This window comes from Bipolaris oryzae, assembly GCF_000523455.1.
Source record: "Bipolaris oryzae ATCC 44560 unplaced genomic scaffold scaffold_15, whole genome shotgun sequence".
Lineage (NCBI taxonomy): Eukaryota > Fungi > Ascomycota > Dothideomycetes > Pleosporales > Pleosporaceae > Bipolaris > Bipolaris oryzae.
In genome coordinates, this window is record NW_006911291.1 from 99,401 (window position 1) to 121,161 (window position 21,761).

At 50.9% G+C, this 21,761-nt stretch overlaps 9 protein-coding genes across 9 annotated transcripts; 6 read left to right on the forward strand and 3 right to left on the reverse strand.

Moving 5' to 3' along the window:
- Positions 1 to 81: 81 nt before the first annotated feature.
- Positions 82 to 1,743, reverse strand: COCMIDRAFT_85134 (uncharacterized protein; the record flags this gene model as incomplete). The annotated part of the gene is made up of 3 exons (XM_007686040.1): positions 82 to 203; positions 291 to 1,045; positions 1,097 to 1,743. 3 exons carry the CDS (start codon positions 1,741 to 1,743, stop codon positions 82 to 84), a joined length of 1,524 nt encoding a protein of 507 aa, XP_007684230.1.
- Positions 1,744 to 2,189: 446 nt separating this feature from the next.
- COCMIDRAFT_84949 (uncharacterized protein) lies at positions 2,190 to 2,899 on the forward strand (the record flags this gene model as incomplete). Its single annotated transcript, XM_007686041.1, has 2 exons — positions 2,190 to 2,286; positions 2,337 to 2,899. The coding sequence occupies 2 exons, from the start codon at positions 2,190 to 2,192 to the stop codon at positions 2,897 to 2,899; spliced, it is 660 nt and encodes a 219-aa protein (XP_007684231.1).
- A 157-nt stretch (positions 2,900 to 3,056) lies between these two features.
- On the reverse strand, positions 3,057 to 3,451 carry COCMIDRAFT_33321 (uncharacterized protein; the record flags this gene model as incomplete). The annotated part of the gene is made up of 3 exons (XM_007685992.1): positions 3,057 to 3,224; positions 3,273 to 3,341; positions 3,404 to 3,451. 3 exons carry the CDS (start codon positions 3,449 to 3,451, stop codon positions 3,057 to 3,059), a joined length of 285 nt encoding a protein of 94 aa, XP_007684182.1.
- Positions 3,452 to 3,904: 453 nt separating this feature from the next.
- Positions 3,905 to 6,294, forward strand: COCMIDRAFT_85164 (uncharacterized protein; the record flags this gene model as incomplete). The annotated part of the gene is made up of 4 exons (XM_007686042.1): positions 3,905 to 4,094; positions 4,141 to 4,272; positions 4,329 to 4,442; positions 4,490 to 6,294. The coding sequence occupies 4 exons, from the start codon at positions 3,905 to 3,907 to the stop codon at positions 6,292 to 6,294; spliced, it is 2,241 nt and encodes a 746-aa protein (XP_007684232.1).
- A 526-nt stretch (positions 6,295 to 6,820) lies between these two features.
- Positions 6,821 to 7,159, forward strand: COCMIDRAFT_33323 (uncharacterized protein; the record flags this gene model as incomplete). The annotated part of the gene is made up of 3 exons (XM_007685993.1): positions 6,821 to 6,908; positions 6,958 to 7,026; positions 7,086 to 7,159. The coding sequence occupies 3 exons, from the start codon at positions 6,821 to 6,823 to the stop codon at positions 7,157 to 7,159; spliced, it is 231 nt and encodes a 76-aa protein (XP_007684183.1).
- Positions 7,160 to 8,162: 1,003 nt separating this feature from the next.
- On the forward strand, positions 8,163 to 11,433 carry COCMIDRAFT_1931 (uncharacterized protein; the record flags this gene model as incomplete). Its single annotated transcript, XM_007685966.1, has 8 exons — positions 8,163 to 8,253; positions 8,322 to 8,409; positions 8,463 to 8,476; positions 8,530 to 8,573; positions 8,622 to 8,911; positions 8,958 to 9,292; positions 9,343 to 11,282; positions 11,332 to 11,433. 8 exons carry the CDS (start codon positions 8,163 to 8,165, stop codon positions 11,431 to 11,433), a joined length of 2,904 nt encoding a protein of 967 aa, XP_007684156.1.
- Positions 11,434 to 12,183: 750 nt separating this feature from the next.
- COCMIDRAFT_23052 (uncharacterized protein) lies at positions 12,184 to 14,470 on the forward strand (the record flags this gene model as incomplete). Its single annotated transcript, XM_007685976.1, has 3 exons — positions 12,184 to 12,279; positions 12,332 to 13,589; positions 13,638 to 14,470. The coding sequence occupies 3 exons, from the start codon at positions 12,184 to 12,186 to the stop codon at positions 14,468 to 14,470; spliced, it is 2,187 nt and encodes a 728-aa protein (XP_007684166.1).
- Positions 14,471 to 19,402: 4,932 nt separating this feature from the next.
- Positions 19,403 to 20,005, forward strand: COCMIDRAFT_23053 (uncharacterized protein; the record flags this gene model as incomplete). The annotated part of the gene is made up of 4 exons (XM_007685977.1): positions 19,403 to 19,436; positions 19,479 to 19,663; positions 19,734 to 19,888; positions 19,984 to 20,005. The coding sequence occupies 4 exons, from the start codon at positions 19,403 to 19,405 to the stop codon at positions 20,003 to 20,005; spliced, it is 396 nt and encodes a 131-aa protein (XP_007684167.1).
- Positions 20,006 to 20,897: 892 nt separating this feature from the next.
- Positions 20,898 to 21,236, reverse strand: COCMIDRAFT_85071 (uncharacterized protein; the record flags this gene model as incomplete). The annotated part of the gene is made up of 1 exon (XM_007686043.1): positions 20,898 to 21,236. A coding segment is annotated over one exon (339 nt), but the record flags the coding sequence as incomplete, so codon positions are not given.
- Positions 21,237 to 21,761: the final 525 nt, after the last annotated feature.

A 21,761-nucleotide genomic window follows, 5' to 3' on the forward strand; every position in this document is an offset into this window, starting at 1 on the left:
AATTCATGTCAACATCGCAAAAGGGTATATTCCTTGCTTCTACCCCAAACACCTCCAGTCCTACATCATAAACATCCATTCCTACTGCGCAAACAGCAAAGCAACAATAATCCTCGTTGCCTCAAACACCCCCCTCCCCCGCATCAACGAATCAAACGTCTCAGGCACCTTCTTCAAGCTATCCGCTGTATCCGTCTCCGACCCTATATCATCTCGTTAGTCTCCCAACAAACATTCCTTTGTCTACCAATTTCAACGTCAAAGAAGAAGAAAAAACAACAACAACTTACAAACGCGAGGAAACGCCGTCTCAACAGCGACATCCGACTCGGCCTCGCCCGTCCAATCAAACCCAATGCGCCAACTCAGCTTGAGCACAACATGACTATCTTGTAGCACCAGCGTATCACGACCGAGATGGCGATTCAGCTCCTTTCTCGAAATCGAACTGCAAGGTTTAGACTGAGCCTGTGTCTGCAATGCATTCTCCGTGTCGTTTCCTGAGCGGCCGATAAGAAGATGGGGGAAGCTTGTTTCAAGCTTATGCCAGTACTGTGCGCGTTTCTGGGCGAGTGTCCAGTAGGAATTTATGGCCCAGGTGGCGTTGCTGAGATCGCGTTGTTGGGCGCGGGAGTGGATGAAGGTGCCGAGTTCGTGGTCTGCCCAGGGTGAGAGACGGGTGAGCTGTAGTTTTGTTATTTCAGGGGCTAGAGCGTCGAGTGTTAGGGAGAGTTGGGCTGTGAGGAGTTTTTGGGGGCCGGTGATGTCGATTGTGTGGGTTTGGTGGCTTCGCCGGGAGGATGCGCCGGATTTGCTTCGGGGGAGGCTGAGGCGGGTTGAGAATTTGAAGGAGGTGAACATTTCGAGGTAGGGGAGAGGGTCTGCTAGGTCTATTGGCCGATGGGATGGAACGGGCTTGTCTGATTGCTTCGAGCGTGGTCGAGGAGCGGGCATGGCGGCGAATGGAAGGAATGAGCAGAGTAGACTGGATACTTTTGGCTTCTCCGGTTCTGTGTCTGCTCCGCTGATTTCGGTAATGAAGGTGCTGGCTTGAGGTCAATCATTGATCTACGTTCACCACTTCTTAAAAGCTTACCGTAGACTTTCACGTTCTTGGGATTGTAATGTCTCTTCTGGGTCTCGCCGTTGCTCTTTTTCAATCTCATCCATACACCTCGAGACTTGAGACTCTAATTTCTCCACTTCACGCTGTAGCCGTGCTTTTTCCTGTTTTCTCCGCTCCACCTCAGGATCAAGAGGCTGTTGTTCTGCAACCTTACGTACATTTTCCTCTACTGGCCCATCCTCTACCGCCCTGGTATCATCATCTGATTGTACGGCAGGTGCTTGCGGTTTCAATGGCGACTGTTTGAAGCCATTTTTCGCACGTGGAGGTCGTTTACTCGGCGAGGAAAATAGGATGCCCCGAGGCGGTTGATTTGGTCCTTCAAAATTTCGTTGTGATGGTGTATTCGGTAGGTCTGGTTCTTTACTGGCCTCTTGAGCATCCTCGGCAGCACGCGCTTGTCTTCCCTTGGCCGATACATCTCCACGAGCTCTGCGTCTGGGAGATGCACTAAGGCGAGGGGTTGATGTAGAAGGTCGAAGATTCGGATAGGTCTCCGCCAGGCTAGCTTTGGTAGGGGACGCAAAAGACGGTCGGCGTGGAGGTTGTCTCAGTGGACTCGATGCGCGGCTATCGGGGGAGTGGGTCCTCCTCCGCTTGAACGATGGTTCACTCATGGCATTCAGTGTGCGTATACGACCGGATGAGCAAGCATGTGACTTTGGCGCGTAGTAAGAGTCGGTTTCGTGCTAGGAATGTATTATCGTTCTGGTATACGTGCTCGGCGGGGCTTTGCGACGAGAGTGAATGCGACGCGTCGGCGCGTGTTGTGACCCTGTCGGCGTTCGCTGCAGCTTTTGCCGACGGTTGGAAATGCGACGCAAAATGACGTCGAACTCTTCGCTGATACCAGTCAAGCTCCAAACTCCACAACTTGTAAATCCGCAGTCTCGGCATGTTATAGTCAGAATATTTCAATCGCTTTGCGCTGCTGAGTCGTAGTTGTTCCTTTGGTAAAATGGAGCACATCACGCACGCAGCATCAAAGGCTATGCGCCAAAGGTTGTGCGCTTCCTGCTTGAAGTCATGGCGCAGGTCGCATGCTTCAACAGAGGCTGGACAGATGGGGTTACAGAGCAGCAATCGGATACGGCGTAGATTCAAAGGCTATATAGCGCCAGAAGGAGAACAGGCCAGGCCTATCACAGGCTTCTACGAGGGTTAGATCACAGTCATATGGAGTCAAAATACTTGTGCTAATGACTTGTAGACATGCTAAAAAAGCCCCTCTCTCAAGTCCAATCTTTATCCCATACTACTCCTGAGCCCCCAAAAGAACAACCACAGACTACGAAGGAGGAGACATTCGCAAAAGCACGCATCATCTTCGGATCCACGACTGCGCTCGAAGAACGCAGACAAGAAATCCTGAAATCGTCACAAAACATTGCCGGGGTTTTGGTCCCTCCACGCCCCGAGGAACCAGACAATTGCTGCATGTCCGGTTGTGTGAACTGTGTATGGGACATGTATCGAGATGAGATGGAGGAATGGGCAGAGAAGCAGGCTCAGGCGAGAGCTGCATTACAAGCCCAGCAACAGGAAGGTAAAGGGACTGGACGTATGGTGGCCGGGGACTCAACACCGAACCATGTTGCCACGAGTATGGACGATGACGGGGGTGGTAGCGAGACCAATTGGGACGGTAGCCTGGATGAGACCGATAAGGAAAGGCTGTTTGAAGACATACCCGTGGGCATTCGGGAATTTATGAAGACAGAAAAAAAGCTGAAACAGGCGCAGAAGAAGGCAGAGGCTGCCTCAACTGCTTGAGTATTACTATCCACCAAAACCTGGAGGATTGTCTTGTTCTGCATAATTGCTCATCTTGCCAGAAACTTCCAAATAACCATACAATACATATATTCCCCCTCCTGTCGCGAATCCTTACCAACGCCCTATTATGCAGTTCCCATTACACCTGTCACGTTCAATCCTCGCCAACATCCACGCCCTTTGCGCTGAGGTCTTTGCGTGCCTCTGCTATTTGCTGCATAAGTTCGGCGTGCGCTTCCGGTACATCGTTGAAGGTAAAGACACCCCAGCCCAGGCTGAAGAGGAGGTAGGCGCCAAAGGAGATGAGAGCCCAGAAGGGAATCTATCTTGAGGTCAGCCAGGCATTGACAGATGAGGAGGGGAAGCCTACATAAGGGATGATCTCTTCCTGGACCTTTTGGGGCAGAGGAACGACCTGGAGGAACAGGGCAAGGTATACCTGTGCAGCACATGTTAGAATACCATCTTGAATCGAATGCCACGGCTAAGGGGCTGTCGTACAGAAGTAAGGAGCATCGCAATGCTGATGGTCTGCTGAGCGCGCGTCATGGTGGCGGTATTGAAGGTAGAATTGTTTTCAACGAAAGTCTTTGGTCGGCAAAATTATGGGCGCGAGATAGTCGTGGTCGTGGTCGTCTGGTGTTGAGTGTTGAGTGCCAGATCGCTCAACTGTCGCCAAGGGATCTTTCCCAGGGGGGCCCAGCGGAGCCGAACGAAGGCAAGGCTAAGCGGCCGGTGGGTCGAGAACGCCGTAGGAACTTGCCCGCTTTGCGCGTCTTGAAAAACAAGTGGCTGAAACCAATAATTGCAGCTTTTTCTGCTGTTGCGCCTGACAAATCCCACTCTGCAGCTGTTGCTTGGACGGGAATACCGGGGCAACTAAAAACCATTTGCTATCTTTCCCGCTGCGCAGCCGCCACCATGCACACCTGACCTGACCCGACCATTGTCACGACTTTTTGCGGCAATTGCATTTCTCCATCCTCCTCCTAACTTTCCGATATGCCACTATCCAATGAGGAGCTTGGCGAACACGTAGCGTCCTTAGAGCGTCTACTTCAAGGGAACCCTGCAGGCCAGACCGCTGCTCTCACGGACTACGTGCATAAGCTCGCTGCGTTTGCAACAAGTGGGGACCGTGTACCCATAGAGAAGACGCTACAACTCTTTGGAACCGCCGTTGGAGGCCGCAGTATGTTTTGCAGGCCCATGAAATACGCTCTACTAACCAGTCACAGAGAGATGGCAGGCTCCGTTCAGGGACAGCGGCCTTCTTGCGTTCGCTCTGCGGGGTTTGACAGCTGCCCGCGACGATGAGCCTATAGTAAAGCAATGCTTGAGAGTCATCGGTAATTCTGTGGCCGACAACGGTACTGTATCCTGGAGTGGAGCCTTCTACAATACAGACAGTCTGACTGGAACCAAGATACCAACAGAGAGCTCGCGGTGAGAGACGTACAGGCCATCATTGGCTGTCTTCAGTCAGCAGAGCTACGCCTGACTACACTGGCCGTACTTTTCAATCTTTGCAACGACTTTGGTGAGCAGGATTGGAAGCCGCTCCGAACATGCAGCTCATGCAGACAGATCCTGCCAAAGCCGCAGCGGCTACACTGAGACTGGATGCCACGATAACCACCTTCCTTGTTCTCGACAGGATACCAGAGGCAGCACTCGACTACGCCACAGATCTACTCAGCTGGACTACGAGTAACCTGAACGACGCTCAGTTCAAGGACGAAGTATCCCTCGAGACGTTTAAGAGCTTACTAAATGTAGCACTCCAGTTTGACGAAGACCATTACCTCGAGTACATTGCTATTCTGGTACATTACCTCCAGGATCCAGACTTTCAGCAGAGAATAGCAACACCAAAGCTTCTTGATGATCTCGTTACTCTCATGTTGGAGTTCGAGGCGCGGCTCCAGCCAGAGGAGATCAATGCTGTGTTTGAGGAGCTCGCAACAAGCAAAAACGCAGACAGCACTTCATCAGACGAAGCACAGGTCCTCCTCATGGCTCAGCTAATTGGCATGTTGTCTGCCGCCTCAGCAAGCGATATCTTTTCGCAAAACTTTAACATCAGAAGTCCAGTCATCGAAAGAATGGAGGCCAAGTTACGAGCACCCTGGGAGAGCGCACAGCCTTCTACGATATGTGCTTGTGTTATGATGGGAAACTTGGCCATGTCTGACGAAGTTTGCATTGACATGGTCAAGATCATGGAGCTCCATGTTCGCCTGGTCACGATTATGAAGAAGAGCGATAAGCCCGCCCTTCTGTACGCTGCGGCGGGTATCATGCGACATCTCACTTTTCCAGAAGCTAATAGGGCTTTGCTTGCAGATGCCGGGCTTATGGAAGCATGCTGTCGCATGCTCGTACTGGAAGATCCTTCAGTTCGTGGCGAGGCGGCAGCGATACTGTGCAAGCTCGTCACCGGCAACTTTTACAACATTGAGAAAGTCATGTACGAAACAGTCGGATCCGACACTGAAGCATCTGATGCAGATGTCTCAGCGGATACTGTAATATTCTCACATATTGTCGAACAGGCCCTCGTTGCATCTAAACCGCTTCCCAGCACCACGATGAAGAATCCCATGATTGAGCTTGGCCGCACCATTGTCGCCATGTTGCGCTACCTCGGACGACCAAATGCAGAAAAAGATGTCGAAGCAGTACAAATACAGATTCTACAGGTGCCCCAGATCGCACGTCCAATCGCCCAGCTCGTCCGTCAACGCTTTTACCCCGAGGCTAGATCGGAAGGACTACTTGGTCTAGGCTTGCTGGCACAGACGCTGGAGGGTGCCGCTGCCATTGCTGACGAGATCAAAGAAGACAGTGGACTTCTTGAGATTATCAAAGAACATGCAAATGCAACAGAAGAGGGTCTTGCGCAGCAAAACCCCTCAACGGCCAGTAGAGACCACCAGAACGCGATTGTGCTGCTCCAGGCGCTGCAGAACAATGCGGTAAGAGAACTCCAAGAAGCCGTTGGGGAGGTACTAAGGACTTCCAGGCTGACCAAATGGACGCAATACTCGCGCATTAGGCAGTCACTGTCGAAGCATCAGCGGGATAATTCGATACGAAGAACTTCGGGTGACACGAGCGTGCTAAGTAGCCCTTCGAGAGACTCACCAGGACGAGTCAGGGAGTTGGCAAGAAGGGCCACAGAGTCTCCAAGAGGAGTATCTGCAAGACCGAGGGGCCCCACATTTGTTGGAGAGTTGGCAGACGAACGACCGCGGACACCGGTGAGGGTGCGGGATGCGATTGGAGAATTTGAGGAGATTTCGCCAAAGACGGTGGTCAAGGAATTGCCAGCTCGGGAACGGCTAAAGGGGAAAGGAATGAAACGCAGCAACACGATGCCTTCTTCATGATTGTTACGCCGCAATGTTTTGTATATATCTACTAGCTTTTAATAATGTACTCTCCACTTGTTCAAGATCATCTGCCATGATGCCAAGTGAGGAAATGGCCGGACTCGTCACGTTGGACCTATGAGAACAAATGCATATGCACATATCCGTAGAGTAAGTCTGGACCTGCAAGATATGGCTATCGATCAGATAACTTGGAAAATCTACAGCAAATAAGGCGCGTTTGAAAGGCTGTGCATAATCAGCGTAGCATTGATAGTCAGAGCAGGTGACAAAGGCGTAATCAACTGGGCTCTGATTGGCTGGGGCCGCCACTCACGCGACTCCACCTCTAGGAATTCAGGGTCCATGTCAACTACGTAGCCGTCAGAGGTAGGCAGAGTGACGGGTATAAAGAAGAGCCTGGAACCTGCTTCTCAGCGCCGTTCAGTACATTCAGCTCTTCAAGTCTACGACGTTCGACTCCAAAGAATCAATCACCTTCACTCATCCACCAAATCAACTCTACCAATCTACACATTTCAAAATGGTCTGCTGCGGACGTAACAACGGCACCTGCGTGTGCGCCCAGGAGGCTAAATGCTCTTGCGGAAAGCAGCCCGCGCTCCAGTGCAGTACGTGTTCTATTTCCACCACATGAATACCAATACTAACAAATTTCAGCTTGCGAAAAGGCTGCCACCGAGAACAAGCTCCCCTCTTCAACATGTGCTTGCGGAAAGCGCGCTGAAGGTAAGGATTCCGTTGCTGCTAGTTTATCAATCTTGAATTGTTCTAACAAGACGTTTTAGATGCCTGCAACTGCAGCCGCTCGGAGAACAACGGCTCATCAAACCTCGAGACCGACTTCACCACCAAGAAATAAATGTATTGGTGCAATGAAAGACTTGTGGATGCATTTTGAAGCGTGGAGAGTGTGGCATACGGAAGGGAGTTTCTGGCGTTTATTGAGTGTTTATGAGGCGTGGGATGGCGATTGTGCCTGGATTGCATCGAACTTACGAGTGACGCTTACGACTGAGATCATCGAAAGTGCCAAATATAAATCAAAGTTTTCTTGACAACTTCACACGTTTGTGTAAAACGCGTATCGTGTATTGAGTTTGATCTTCAACGTATCCGATTAACAGTCGCAAGATGACGTCTTCCTTGCTGCATGGTATATGCACGATGCTAGAATGTTCGCAGCAGCTACCATAGTCTCTATTGCTGTTCCTGGGAAAGTGTACAGGTCGCGTCTTGTGCATATGGTCAACCTGGCCTATTCATGTCCAACACATGGCAGTGTCGGTAGGGTAGCGATCGAGGCTGAAGAAACTCTTTGTGCGTGCGATTGGATACATGATCAGCACCCTCCCTTCAGGCAATCGTATCGCCCATCCCTAGCAGAGAGCAGGTGGCAACGTGTTGCATGTCCTCCCATCGTGGTCGCCATGTCGGGTGCTAGTCAGAGTCGCAGTCTCCTTGCACCGTGTGGAACCAGCGACGCACACTGGAACCCTGTCAGTCTTGGCACCTCATGGGTAGAAGCATGCAACCATCCACTTCGCCGACGCGAGTGCGTGGACGCATTTGACTGTATAGCCTCGTGCAGCAGCATACGCAGTGGTGTTTCCCTGTGATTCCTGTCTTTTCTTTTTCACTTTTGGTTGCGTCTTAATTCTGTCGTCCGGCTCTCCATTTTGCTGACGGCCGCCCCTTTCGCGAACTATCCGCCTCCGGTCCTTAGAGCGCACGTCGGCATAAACCCTGCTCTGAGGCCCGTACCGCTACATCCCATAGCATAGTGCACCAACACCGCCGCATTGTCGGGCTATCTACCAGGTGGGAACCGCCCACCCACCACCACCACCTCAACTACCACCAGCATGGCGGCCTCGGTCACCTCCAAGATGGCGGCGAGGGCTGGTGGAGGGCTGTTCAGTCGAGACCAGACCGGCAACGTGCCTACCATGCGAGGTATGCGCACTTCCCACCAGCAGCATCACCACCACCGCCAGCGACCGCAGCTTACTCATTGTGTGCAGGACTCGTGTCTTTTATCGCTGACTTGAGAAATGCTCGCGCCCGTGAGCTCGAGGAGAAGCGGATCAACAAGGAATTGGCAAACATACGGTGGGTGCATGATCCGCGTTCTAAGCAACATCGGATGGCTAACAACGTTACAGGCAAAAGTTCAGAGGTACTACCCGCATGCGTTTTCTGCTTGATTTGGTCTAACAATAATTCCACCAGATGCCGGATTGAACGGCTACCAGAAGAAGAAATACGTCTGCAAGGTACATAAGCCGCGGCACAACCACATCTATCCTTACTGACAGTCGCAGCTCCTGTACATATACATTCTCGGTTGGAACGTCGATTTCGGACATCTCGAAGCGGTCAATCTTGTCTCAGCGACCAAATACTCGGAAAAACAGATTGGTTATCTCGCCGTCACTCTATTCTTACACGAAGAACACGAACTCCTCCACCTGGTCGTCAACAGTATTAGGAAGGACTTGTTGGACCACAATGAGCTCAACAACTGTCTGGCATTGCATGCGATTGCAAATGTGGGTGGCAAGGAACTGGGAGAGGCATTGAGTGCGGAGGTTCACAGACTCCTCATCTCACCGTAAGTCTTACAGGACGAAGCACACGACAAGGCTGACACGGCATAGGGCTTCCAAAGCATTCGTCAAGAAGAAGGCAGCCCTCACACTTCTGCGCCTATACCGGAAACATCCTGCAATTGTACAACACGAATGGGCCGAACGAATAATATCACTCATGGATGACCCCGACATGGGCGTTGCACTCTCCGTCACATCACTAGTCACGGCACTCGTTCAAGACAACGCCGAGCAATACAAGGGAAGCTACGTCAAGGCTGCGAACAGGCTCAAACGGATAGTTGTCGACAATGAGTGTGCCGAAGGCTACTTTTACTACAAGGTGCCTTGTCCCTGGATCCTGGTCAAGTTGCTCAAACTATTGCAGTACTACCCACCTCCTGGTCTGTATACCCTTTGATCACCTACAGTGGACTCTTGCTAACCAAAACAGAGGATTCTCATATTCGATCACTCATTCGTGAGTCGCTTCAGAAGATCATGGACTCGGCGCTCGAGATGCCAAAGAATGTGCAACAAAACAACGCGCAAAATGCCGTTCTTTTCGAAGCAATCAACCTTGTCATTCATCTCGACACGGAGCAAGATCTAATGGTGCAGATTTCACAGCGACTGGGCAAATTTATCGCCTCTAGGGAGACTAACGTGCGGTATCTGGGACTGGAGGCCATGACCCATTTGGCTGCTCGATCAGAAAACCTCGACCCCATCAAGAAGCATCAGGCCATCATTATCGGCTCTTTACGAGACAGGGATATCAGCGTGCGGAGACAGGGTCTGGATCTACTCTACAGCATGTGTGACCCGACAAATGCCCAAGCAATCGTGAACGAACTCTTACGCTACCTGCAATCCGCCGACTATGCTATACGCGAAGAAATGGTACTCAAGATTGCGATTTTGACAGAAAAGTATGCTACGGATGTTCAGTGGTACGTCGACATATCGTTGCGACTAATTGCAATGGCGGGAGATCACGTCAGTGACGAAGTGTGGCAACGTGTTATCCAAATCACCACCAACAACGAAGAGCTGCAGGTGTATGCTGCCCAGACTATCCTACAGTACATCAAAGCGGACTGCCACGAAACGCTGGTAAAGATTGGAGGATACCTGCTTGGAGAGTTTGGCCATCTAATTGCAGACAACAAAGGATGCAGTCCCATCGAGCAATTCATGGCACTGAGCGCAAAGATGCGAAGCTGTTCGTCAAGCACGAGAGCCATACTTCTCTCGTGCTATGTCAAGTATGTCAACTTGTTCCCTGAGATCAAGCCACAGCTTCTCCAAGCATTCCGCGCCTACAGTCACTCGCTCGACTCGGAACTTCAGCAAAGAGCATGCGAATACCTCACCCTTGCTACAATGCCAACAGACAACCTATTAAGAACCGTATGCGACGAGATGCCTCCATACCCAGAGCGGACATCAGCCCTACTTTCACGACTACACCAGAAGCATGCCACCACCAGCGACAAGCGCACATGGGTCGTTGGTGGCAAGGACGCAAATGCAGATCTTAAAGAGCTGGGTCTTGCAAGATCGAATACATCTGCTGGTGTCAAAAGAAGCCTCACAGAGCCATTGTCGAAGGAAGCCAGAACTGGCGCAGCGAATGGCTCAAACGGTGTTGCTACAATTTCGAGCGACTTGGAGGGTCTCGACCTGAACATTGACACGACCATGTCCAAGGCACCAAACCTTGCAAGCGCTGCCCACTTGAGTCCAGACTGGGAAATTGGATACAACCGCCTCCTTCTTCGGTCCGAAGGTGTGTTGTACGAAGACCAGCAAATACAAGTTGGCCTGCGAACCGAGTACAGAGGGCAATTGGGTGCTCTCATCTTCTATTTTACGAACAAGTCACAGTTCCCGATGGGCTCATTTACTACGACACTCGACAACAGATCTTCGGAAACTTTGAAGACAGACATCAAGGGTCTGCCCGATACTACGATCCCGCCCGAGGGTCAGACCCAGCAAACAATCATGTTCGAATGCAAGAATGTCTTCGTTAACCCACCTACCATCCGCATATCCTACCTTGCAGGCGCTCTACAAGCCCTGACCCTCCAGCTTCCAGTACTCCTACACAAATACATGGAGGGCGCCGAACTCAGCTCAGAGGATTTCTTCAAGCGCTGGAAGCAGATTGGCGGTGCTCCTCGCGAAGCACAGAGTATCTTTGGCCTTGTCAACAAGAACAGGACCATGAACTCAGACTTTGTACAAAAGGTGGTCAAGGGCTTCAAGTGGGGCATTGTCTCTGGTGTAGATCCCAATGTGAAGAACGTAGTCGGCGCTACAGTGTTGCATTCAAGCGAGGGCAAGTTCGGATGTCTGCTGAGACTGGAGCCGAACTTTGAGACTCAGGTATGTTGAGATGATGGCCAAAGGCACACAACAAACTAACGCTATGTAGATGTACCGCATCACCATTCGCGCCACTGACGAGTCGGTACCGCCTGTGCTCGTAAAAGCAATGGAGAGCCGGCTCGCGCAGGGCATTGAAGGTCTAGCCTAGGCATCAGACCGCTACGCTTCGTAAATACGATATTCTTACGCCGTAACCCGTTCAATTGAGACACTTGTTTCGGACAAAAAATTCAGAGTGTTCATAGCTTTAATCATATTGGTGGAGAGGTGGAAGAGGCTGCGATAATGGAGACTGTTGAGTGTATGAAGTAGTGGGAGAAGACAATGGTGGAAGTGATGTGCATACCCTTTAAGTCACATAGCATGAGCAAGCACACATTGGAGCGTTTGTTTTGCCATTGGTAGTGGAATCATTTTTTGCGCCAATTATACCGCGTGTCGTTGATATATAATGTGTGACGACTTTAACCGCACGTACTGAGGATTGTCTCTACTGAAGGCACCTAGTAGAAAGGTCACCTGATTCTCACGCAGGTACATGGGCGCAAAGGACGAACTACTAGAATGCGGCAGAAGTGCCGGCATACCTCTTGGACTGGAAACGCGGGTGAGAGACAGAGGCGGGGTCTCGGCATGAACCATAAGAAGCCGTGAGGACCAGGTCAGTGATGGGATGCCATTCCGGTTGGGCCTGTCACTCTGGCCAATCATCTCGGCCCCAGATACGGACAAATAGTGCGGAGGCGGGAGGCGTGCAACCATCACGTGCAGCGACACCCGTCACCCACGCCTTGTCCCATCTCTCGTGTTTATGAAGACGACAGCTGTTCCGTAGCCTAATATACGCGCGCTTTGACGTCTGACCCTGACAGCGAGACGTGCTGTTGTTTGCGCCGAAATGTTGGCCACCTTTGCCGCTAACAACGAGTTTTTCAGGAAGCGCAAAAGTACGACCAACAAAGTGACAGAGTGGAAGTGCGCGAGACAGGAACAGGTCAGCTAACGGCACCGCAGGAGTCCACCGCGCATGTGAATCATGCAAGAAGCGGAGAAAGCGCTGCAGCCACACTTTTGACGACGAGGGCAGCACTTTTGACGACGACAAGGCCAGTACTGGAATCGGAAGCTCTTCCCAAAGTGGACACGCACCCAACCATACCTCAGATCCTCGTGGGCCTTCTGCGAACGGGCATTACCATGCCCAAGATCCAAGAGGGCCCCGTGGGGACCTGCATTCTCACAGCCATGCCCAGTCCACAATGCCGCCGTCACAAAGCCCGGCCTCCGACCAAACCGCCCAGACTCCACCAAACTTCTTGGGCTACCTGAATCCAGAAGCCGTCTTGCGAGAGCAAGTCCATTCGGAGCGTGGAAAGACAGCTTCATCGCCCGGCCCACCTCCTATCGGCCAATGGGTTGAAGAGCGAGACCAGAGGCCGAATTCGACGCAGACTGGTCCACATACTGCGCGCATCGTTGAAACGGGACCGCAATCTAACCAAGAGTCTCAAATATCCCGTGCTCTCTTGACGTACCTGGAGGCTGTCGGGGTAGATATTCTGCCCTCCCGGCCTAACCAAACTGCCCTTCTAGAGATTTACTTCAACTATGTCCATCCACTGCTGCCACTGGTGGATAAGGATCTCTTTTACGAGCAATACAACCATGGCCGAGAACCCAGGATACTGATGCAAGCCATATGCATTGTGGCATCGAAACATGCGACCGCTACGAAACACCTACATCTGGGTAACACTGCTCAACCAATGAACCCGCGCGAGTTTTCACAGAGATTGTACAATGCCGTCATAGTTGGAATTGAAGCAAAGCTGGAAAAGAACCGTGTCGTGCTCATTCAAGTACTCGCTTTGATATCACTCCACTGCGAAGGACCAGATGGCGCCGAGCAAGCTTCAATGCATCTTGCCCAAGCTATACATCATGCTCACACATTCGGTCTCCAGTTTGGCCACCAGTGGAAAAACCAGAGCTCCGAGTCGCAAGGCAACCTGGAAGATGTCTTTTGGTGTTTGTGGAGTCTTGACAAGATCAATGCCTGTATGAATGGACGTCCTCTGCTTATGCACGACCGAGACAACAGCTTGAGGCAGCTGCCATCGGACCCCGAGAAGCGGTCGAGTCCTTTTGGTATTTGGCTTCAAATATCGGAGATGTTGGACAAGGTTATTGACTACTACCGACCTGGCCGAGCGGCCGAAGAGACAGGCTGGGAAGGTGATGACTTTTTGGGATTCGAGGAGATGGTCGGAGATGGCGAGGACAAACTTGATGGTCCAATTATGAGTGAGTGCTCAAGTTGGTATTGTATCTATGATTTACTGACATGTCTAGGTCTTTTGTCGCTTTTCCATCATACCATGTGTATGGCTTCACACAAGTCACTTTCGATTAACGCCCCAGTCAAGTCAACACCTTCGTATGTCCGCCAGAGTCTGTCAGCAACAAGAGTCATCCATCTTCTCAACGCTGAACCTCCTGAGCTCCTTCCGCCACTACCCATTGTTCCGTATGCGCTCGGTGTGGCTCTCAGCGTAGTGTACCGCCATTTCCGGTCTCGCCGTCTCAAGGTCCACGTCAACCGTGCTACCGAAGAACTGAAGCAGTGTGTGCGTCTACTCGACCGCCTACGTAATGCATGGTGGGCAGCAGGTACGATGGCAGATCTTGGACGAGCAGTTCTCAGCAATGCAGCTGGCCGCAACACAACGACAGCCAACACGCCCATGCCCGTTACATCTGAGCCCCGTCACCCTGAATCCAAGACCGGCCCTCCAACACCACAGAACCCACAAAACACCCAAGCCCCACCATCCAACCAGCCTCAACACTGGCAACAAGACATGGAAACTCGCATCGACCCTCGTCTCCAACACAACCAGCAGCCTCACGCCCACGCAAACTCTCCCATGACCAGCCTTCTGAATCCCATACCGCCAACGCCTGGTCAGCACCCGACAAGCAGTGAGCGCGCCGATCGAGCGCCTCTGACGGGTCCTCCAGCAGGCTTTGGCTTCGCAGAGCAATCACCCGACTGGCTTAATTTCGACGCTGCGTTTGAGAATTTCGAGGGTTTACTGGGGAGTTCCGGGGCTGATCTAAGTAATGAACTGTTTAAGCCGTTGGGGTATGAGACGCTTGAGGGGTTTTTGGATCCTGCTGCTTAATTCTGGGGGGATGAAGGGGGGTTTGCAGGACTCACGGTTGCGGTTAAGGTTGTATATATGTCTGTGGGTATGGGATGTGGAGTAGGGGGTTTTTTTTTCTTATTTAGGTTGGGTTGGGTGGGTAATGGGGAAGTTATTATGGAGGGGGGATTTGGTTTTGGGGTTTGGGAACTGGATGAAAAATAGTTGAGGTTATGGGTGCTTATGAAAAAAAAATATTGCAATGATTTGAATATGAGTATTTTTCTTTCTGCGTCCTTTCAATTCCATACATATATTCAAACCTCGAAAATAATCTACATCCAAGTAACTCAAATGATGGGTTCAACCTTTGTTTGCTATTGCGTCTTTTTTTTTCTCGCCGTGAGAGAAAATTTGTAGTACAATTTATTGGGACTACTATTGCTCCCGAGAGTTCATTTGACCCATGATGTTTCAACACGGCCATTCAATCAAATATGAAGTTGTTCACTTCGTGTCATCAAATCCCACCAGTCGACCTGTGAGACTATAGTTCATTAAGCCAATGACATCCTTCTCTTCTATATTAAGTACAAATCACATGTTTTCATATCTTCCTTTTTATGGGCAAGAGTTTGGGAGAGTGTCAGGTATGCATGTATATCACGAGGAAGGAGAAGGAGCAAGAAACAAGGAAGAAATTACTAAACTTGGCTCCGTGGTCTACATAGGCAGAGAAGTGGCACACTGGCTTCAAGACATTGAGCTACTGATGTTATTTTCGCATCACACTCTGAGGTTGCAAGTTGCTGATGCACTAACCGTGCTGATGAATGGGGACGCAATAATGATGATTAAGAAAATAGTTTCCAGTGACTCAATTGCATCTCCTAATAGTATACGGTGCCAAATATTTCCAAGGCCCTTATTTAGCAAACCCTCATTTCTGCTGTTTCCTAATCATCCTTATTCACGCCCCTGCCCCATTCATCAGCACCGTTAGTGCATCAGCAATGTTGCCGAGATCTAGAGCCTTGAACGTATGGATGATGTTGACTCAATTCCATTATGCAATATGCCCTCGTAACTTAGTACCTTAGCATGCTGTTGTTTATTTTTCGCGTTCTCACTTAGCTTGAGATCTCGTAACATTGGTGGTTCAGCACTGCCCATTGCTGACGAGTCTCAATACGAAAAAAATACGAATCTTGACTCACAACCACACCCCCTCCCCATTCCTTACGCGTATATACTTAGCTTCTATTTTCTGAGTCTCCCCCCCCCCTCTCTCTCTATCACTCACTTGCCGACGGAGCAGCCGTTGTGGAGACTTTAGAAACTTTACGTACGCAATATAGTTTTTCATGATGATGATGATGATGACGACGACGAATGATGCCTAAGATCACGGTTGTTGCCGCTGCCTCCGCCTCCGCCACCGGCACCAGTACAAGTTTGGTGAAGTTTATTGAAGGCCTGAGGCAGACACACACAAACACACGCACGCACACAGAGAGAGAGACACGCCCGGCATATGCATACCTGAGCTGGAGGTGTGATGTTCCAGCAACCGCCCTCGTCCAACAACGCCACGCCCCACGCACAGCACTGACTGAACCAAACAGGCAGGCCATCTCCATCATAGTAGCGGGCTACCTCAATCTCAGCAAGCCTTTAACCACCCTCAACCCTTGCATCTCTCCGCCTCGCCCCATGCATATACATCTGAGACAACCGGAGCCCTCACCTAGCCAACCCGAATCCTCTTTCATTTTTAAAACAAAGCCGTTTCTCTGATGTGTAGATAGGGAGTACGTATGTGTGTTATGCGTGAGCTTCCTGTTCGTCCAACCATTCCAATAAAAGAGTCTACGCCGCATCCATGCAGGGCATGGTCATGGCCACCAGCGCGTATGTACAGTTTTAAGTATGTATGTACGTAGGTGTACTTGTGTTATCAAATCCCACTCATTTCAATCACTACCAACAACACCGGGGCTGGGGGGGAGAGGAAAGGTAACAAGGTTCCGATTCCTCCCCCGTGTAGATTACGCCAAAAGCGGGATGGAGGAGGGGGGTTGGGTGGGTTCTATGTAGGTCTGCAGAGCAGCCGCCCGGGTAACAAGGACCTACATACATTTTGTTACATAGTATGATATCTATAGACGCAGACGCGTTGTTGTTTGGTGGAGGGGGGGGGGGAAGAAAGAGTCGCCCTAATGCGGCGGTAGACTGGGCGGTTAGGAGCGAAAGTTGCAGGTTACTATTTTCAGCACACGATGGGGAACTATCTTTTTTTTGGTGACTCGCCGACACTCTCCAACCGATTGAGACTACCCTTTGATGTTCCCACCTTCCAACCCACCCCTCTAAATCCGCCTGTGATGTCTCATCCAACCCGCCTTCCCCCCGCAAAACGCAAAACGCCACGAACCCCAACGGCTGAAAAAGTATGGCGTGCAGATGCGTTATCCGTGCCGCGGGGGCGGAGAAGGCGGAAACTTCAAGGACCCTTGCTTTGTCCACTCGATGGGATCAACACATGCTGACGCGATGCTATTTCGTTTGTATGTATCTAAGGGGGAGGCAAAGGCAAAGGGCAGGCTGCAGGTAGTATCTACAGACGGGTGGATGGGCGTTACGCGCATGGCTGATGTTATACACCTACCGGGCGTCCATGTACGTAGTGTAGACGCATATGCGGTTTAGTATGGCATCAGCCAGCTACGTATGGTGCATGTTGGTAGTATCAAACACTGCTGACGGGAGGGATTCATCACACTGGGATGTATGCAAATGCGCTGATGGGCTGATGAGCGCTTTTTCTTCTAAACACCAAGCATGTTCCCTTGGTAATACTATGCTGTATGGATGGCGGTCTGGCTGACGACCAAGTTGACGGTGCTACCATGGGTAAACGTAAACGCGACTGTCTGGTCTCTCTTACTCAATTCCGCCCGTCCGCGTCCGCTCGGCCCCATGTTGAAGGGGATACCTGTTTCAGATTCAGGTTTGAAGAGCGCTGACGAAGAAAAGGTGGAGTGAGCGAGAGGCGGGCGGAGCGGGTTACGTTGGTTGCGCAATCACAATCGAAACTCGACTTGTGAGGCGGGAAGAAGAGAGACACAAATTGCCCAAGTGGCAAAATCATGGAATACGGACTTGGTTTCTAGTTCCGTTGTTGGGCCCGTTGGGCCGGTGTACGGAATGGTTATTCATGGGTTACATGGTACACATGGCTAGCGACCACAGCCTCGTTGCGCTTGCTTGCTTGCTTGCTGCCTGCGAGACAAGAAGTTTCGTAGGGTTAATCCGTGTAAGGAATGACCCTGTGGCGAGAAAAAGAAGACGATGGAACTTGCAAAGGTGTCGTCAATGCCAGAATGAGGCGAAACATGCTACTCACAACGAGCGTCATCAGCCGCTGTGCGCGTGAGCGGTCGGTAATACGTAGTAGTTTGGGTCCTCTTTTTTTTTGCCCTTCTTTCTTTTTTTGGGATCGCTGGGTTGCAGGGCTGTCCTTCTCAACGGCCCGCCTGGCAGACCCTGCGCGACACACCGATTTAGACAAGAAAGAGAGCGACCACGTGAGAAGCGATACACTATCATGGGGTGCACAGAGCCCCGGAATCTCGTGTTTGCTGCAAGAAAAAAAGGTTCGTGCGTGTGCGTATTGGAGAATGAGGCTGAGTGGGTGGCAAGAAAGTAAGGTTTTGGTTGATTCAAGCAAGAGTCACATGCTTGTAGGCAGAAGGTTGATCGAAAGGGGGGATGATGGCGCAAAAAGGCGAGCTCACGTGCGCGGGCGGCTTGAGATGGTGCTCAATACAATTCATGGGCAGGCGGCCCAACGCTAGACAAGCTACAAGGTTGGCGCCTGTAATGCCAAATCGCTTATGGCGGCTGCGGTCTCTCTGTGGGAGAAAACAGAGAAGGAAAACCGCTATGGCGGTGACGTAGAGCTATTGAACTTGGGGGGCAATATGTCGGCACGACTCTTTGAGATTTTTATTTGCTCATGCAACAAAGGGCCGTTGGGGGTGAAAAGAAGGTAAGAAGAAAGTTATGAACAGCAATACGCAAACGGAAGGAGGTGTCTTGGCAATAGCTGACTTGGAAGGTGCCGAAGAATGCTAGAATAGGGTGAGGGGGCGTGTTGGGAGGAGAGAGAATCGAGAGATCGTCATAGTACATTATGACTGCATAACTCGCCGTAAGTATAATACGTTGGTTTTCGGTGGCCCGAAAATCGTGGTGCTGGTGCTATGTGCACAGGGCAAATATCGTACACATCATCAAAGGTTGCAAGGGGGAAGAAGAAGAAAATAGAAAAGAATATGGAAAGAAAAAAAGAGGGCCCGATGGGCCCCCTAAACCATGAGCTTATTTGTTGCCAGTGAAGCAACAGATAGATTATTGTTTCCTTAGTCATTCACGACGACGATCCGGCGCAACTCCCTAAAGAAAATGGTGCCACTTTTGTTGCGGCTGGTGGAAATTTGCGGCCAACACAAAGGGAACAACAGCGTCAAGGTCATAACTTAACTTACTATAATCTACTAGTCTGAGCGGCGCGGGTGTGCCAGCACGCCCAGAAAAAAAAGACTATGGTCAAATAATAATCTAAAAGGGCCATTTGGAAAGGAACGACCAACGACGGCATGCACCGGAAAAGGCCCGAAACGGACATGCTGCCGATCCAATCTTGGGAAGAAGGGAGGAGAGAAAGGGCAGGATTTAGGTTTGGGAAAAGTTTGGTTCGGTGATTAGCTGCCGCTGACTAGGGGGATGGGGGGGCACTAGGACACGTGTATGCCAATGGAGAGAAGCAACAAAGCTCACACCCCAATGTGATCTTCGGTGCCGACTAGAAGGGACCCTTTGTAAGCGAAAGATTTGGGAGTTTAATTTCGAGGCGCCAGCGAGTTGGGTTCCATGGAATCATGGCCTATGCGGGCGATCTTGTGAACCATGGTGGAGAAAGGACGGGTGGCTTTCCCTAAAAGTGAGTTTTTTGGGGGCTGTTCAATCATGATGAAAATGATAGTCGGCTACGGTGCGTCCAGTGTTGGGGTTCTTGGGACGGTGGGCAAGCCATTGTATCATGAGGCCGATTACCCTGAGCATCCGCGGCCGTATCATTGGCGTGACATGCAAGTGAGCATGGTTGGAGTGAAAGCGGCTGATGCGATGGAGAAAAAAGTCTATCTGCACACACGGGTTCCCTTCTTTGTGTGTCCAAGGACGTAGGCTGCAGAGTTGATCGGAGGGTCGGGGTATAGCAACTTTGGAGAGTGAATAGGTGTATCAGAAATATAGTGATGTGCAGGGTACTGCATCACTTGGCGGGCGGGCGGATATGATGACATTTCTTGTGACTGTTCAGCCGTGTGCGGCAATCATGGCTCAAGACGCGCAAGTCAGTCCGAGAGATGCCCCACTAGCGCCGATGCCATGGTAAGTAAACAGTGCCAGTCAGAGATGGATACAGTAAGCATGGAGCGATACAACGGCCAAACCTGCTGTGTCGGAGCAGCTGACTGCCCATGCAGGTCGTCCTATTGCAACGCATGAGTTGTGCAGTAAAAGTAAAGAAAAAAAAAGTAAAAACAGAACGCCCCCACGAAGTTTGGTCCAGCCATGGCAGTGGCGAAACGTTAATGCCTGAATGACTAAGGGTTGATCTGACAGGTTTGCGGGCCGACTGTAAGCGGTGTTCCGTGTGGTCTGGGACGATGCAAATCTACTATTTTGTTGTCGAGAATACGAGGTGAAGAGCTGTTGTAGTGCACACCTAGTAAATAGTTGAAGCTATACCGAGGGAACATGGCCACACTGGGTGGCGGCATTGCCGAATGCAAGGCAGGGATGAGGCTCGTTATTACACTCTGTGTGACAGGTATATATAATCTTTTTAGATGTTTATAATAATAGGCATGTAGTCCTTGGCCATTTATGCCATCGGCAGACGTTATGAGTGAGAGCAGTAGCTAGTATGTACATGTTTGATAAAGAGCCAAGCGAGTAGATTCAAATGGAGAATCAACAATGTTGGCTAGATATTGCTCATGAATCGACACGGTAGTTTTGAAGCCGAATGAACATGTTTAGTTTCGCGGGTGAGCATCAAAAGGTCACAGCATGAGACCAGTCGTGTCGGTCATGAGGTTGAATTGTGTAAACAATTCTTTCCTTTTGTAAAAGCAACAATACCCTTTGTGCAAATTAACGAGGCAGGGCCAACCAGAGCACAGCAAGGATAGTAAGATGAGGCTGGACACGTATCTACAAGTGTATCCGGTGACCATCTAGTTTCTACTCGGATGGAGCAAGTATATTGAGATTGACATGGTGGCTGGTCTCAGTCGACCGGTAGGCGCCACGTCGCAGAATGTACCAGCCATCATGAGCAATGCCGTGCAGACGAGAGGGTGGAGTGAATGTTTTGTTGCTCACACGGCCGCGGTTAGAGTTTGAGGAGGTTAGGAGGTTGACATGGAGGGGGCGGGCTTATTGTCCAAGGGCAGCTATCGATAAGGTCAAACGTAGGTGCCGGAGCTAGGCCAATGACAGCTCGCTTGACGCCATCTGGCGGTGAATATGTAACTTTGGACAAGTCGACTGAAACGCTCAAGCTTTGTGGAGAAAATATGGTAGGGAGGAGTGCATGAATGCGAATCAGAGAAATGCATGGGTGGCACACATGGCTGAAGAGTAGATTGGGGGCGGGCGGAAAGGGGGGGGTGTGAAAGGCAAAGGCAGATGACGAGCAGATGCTGATGATGAACAGTGGTGCATTGGGGGGGATGCATACGAGGCATACTACATGGCTGCAAGTGGTCGAGTGGTACTTAGCACTGTGCAAATAATGTGCTGCTGCTGTGTGAAGAGATTGTTAGCGCAGGCAAGGCAAATTAGCACCGCGTATACGTTGTGGCTCAGCCGTCACCCGCGGCCATGCCCTTGGGAACGGCTCTAGTATGTGACAAGAGGGCCGACGATATTGTGGCCGCCGTGGGAGCGAAGGAACAATTTCACTCATCGATGATCTCCATTGTCTCTGCTCACAGACTCACAGACTCCCGCTCTCGTAGGTTTAGCCAGCCGGGCGGCGGACCTGATTGGCGTCTGTGCCCACGCACGGATGAGGGCGGAAAGCAAGGAAAAAGAATTGAAAGCTGCAGGTGGTTGCACGGGTGGCTCGCTTGCAGACAAGGTTTGCAATCTGGCGGATATGGCAGCTCCTGACGGTTCGTATGCAGACATGGATACGGGGGCTGCTAGAGCGTTATTAGGATTCGAACGGGTACGAGTGGAAGGGTGTAGAAGT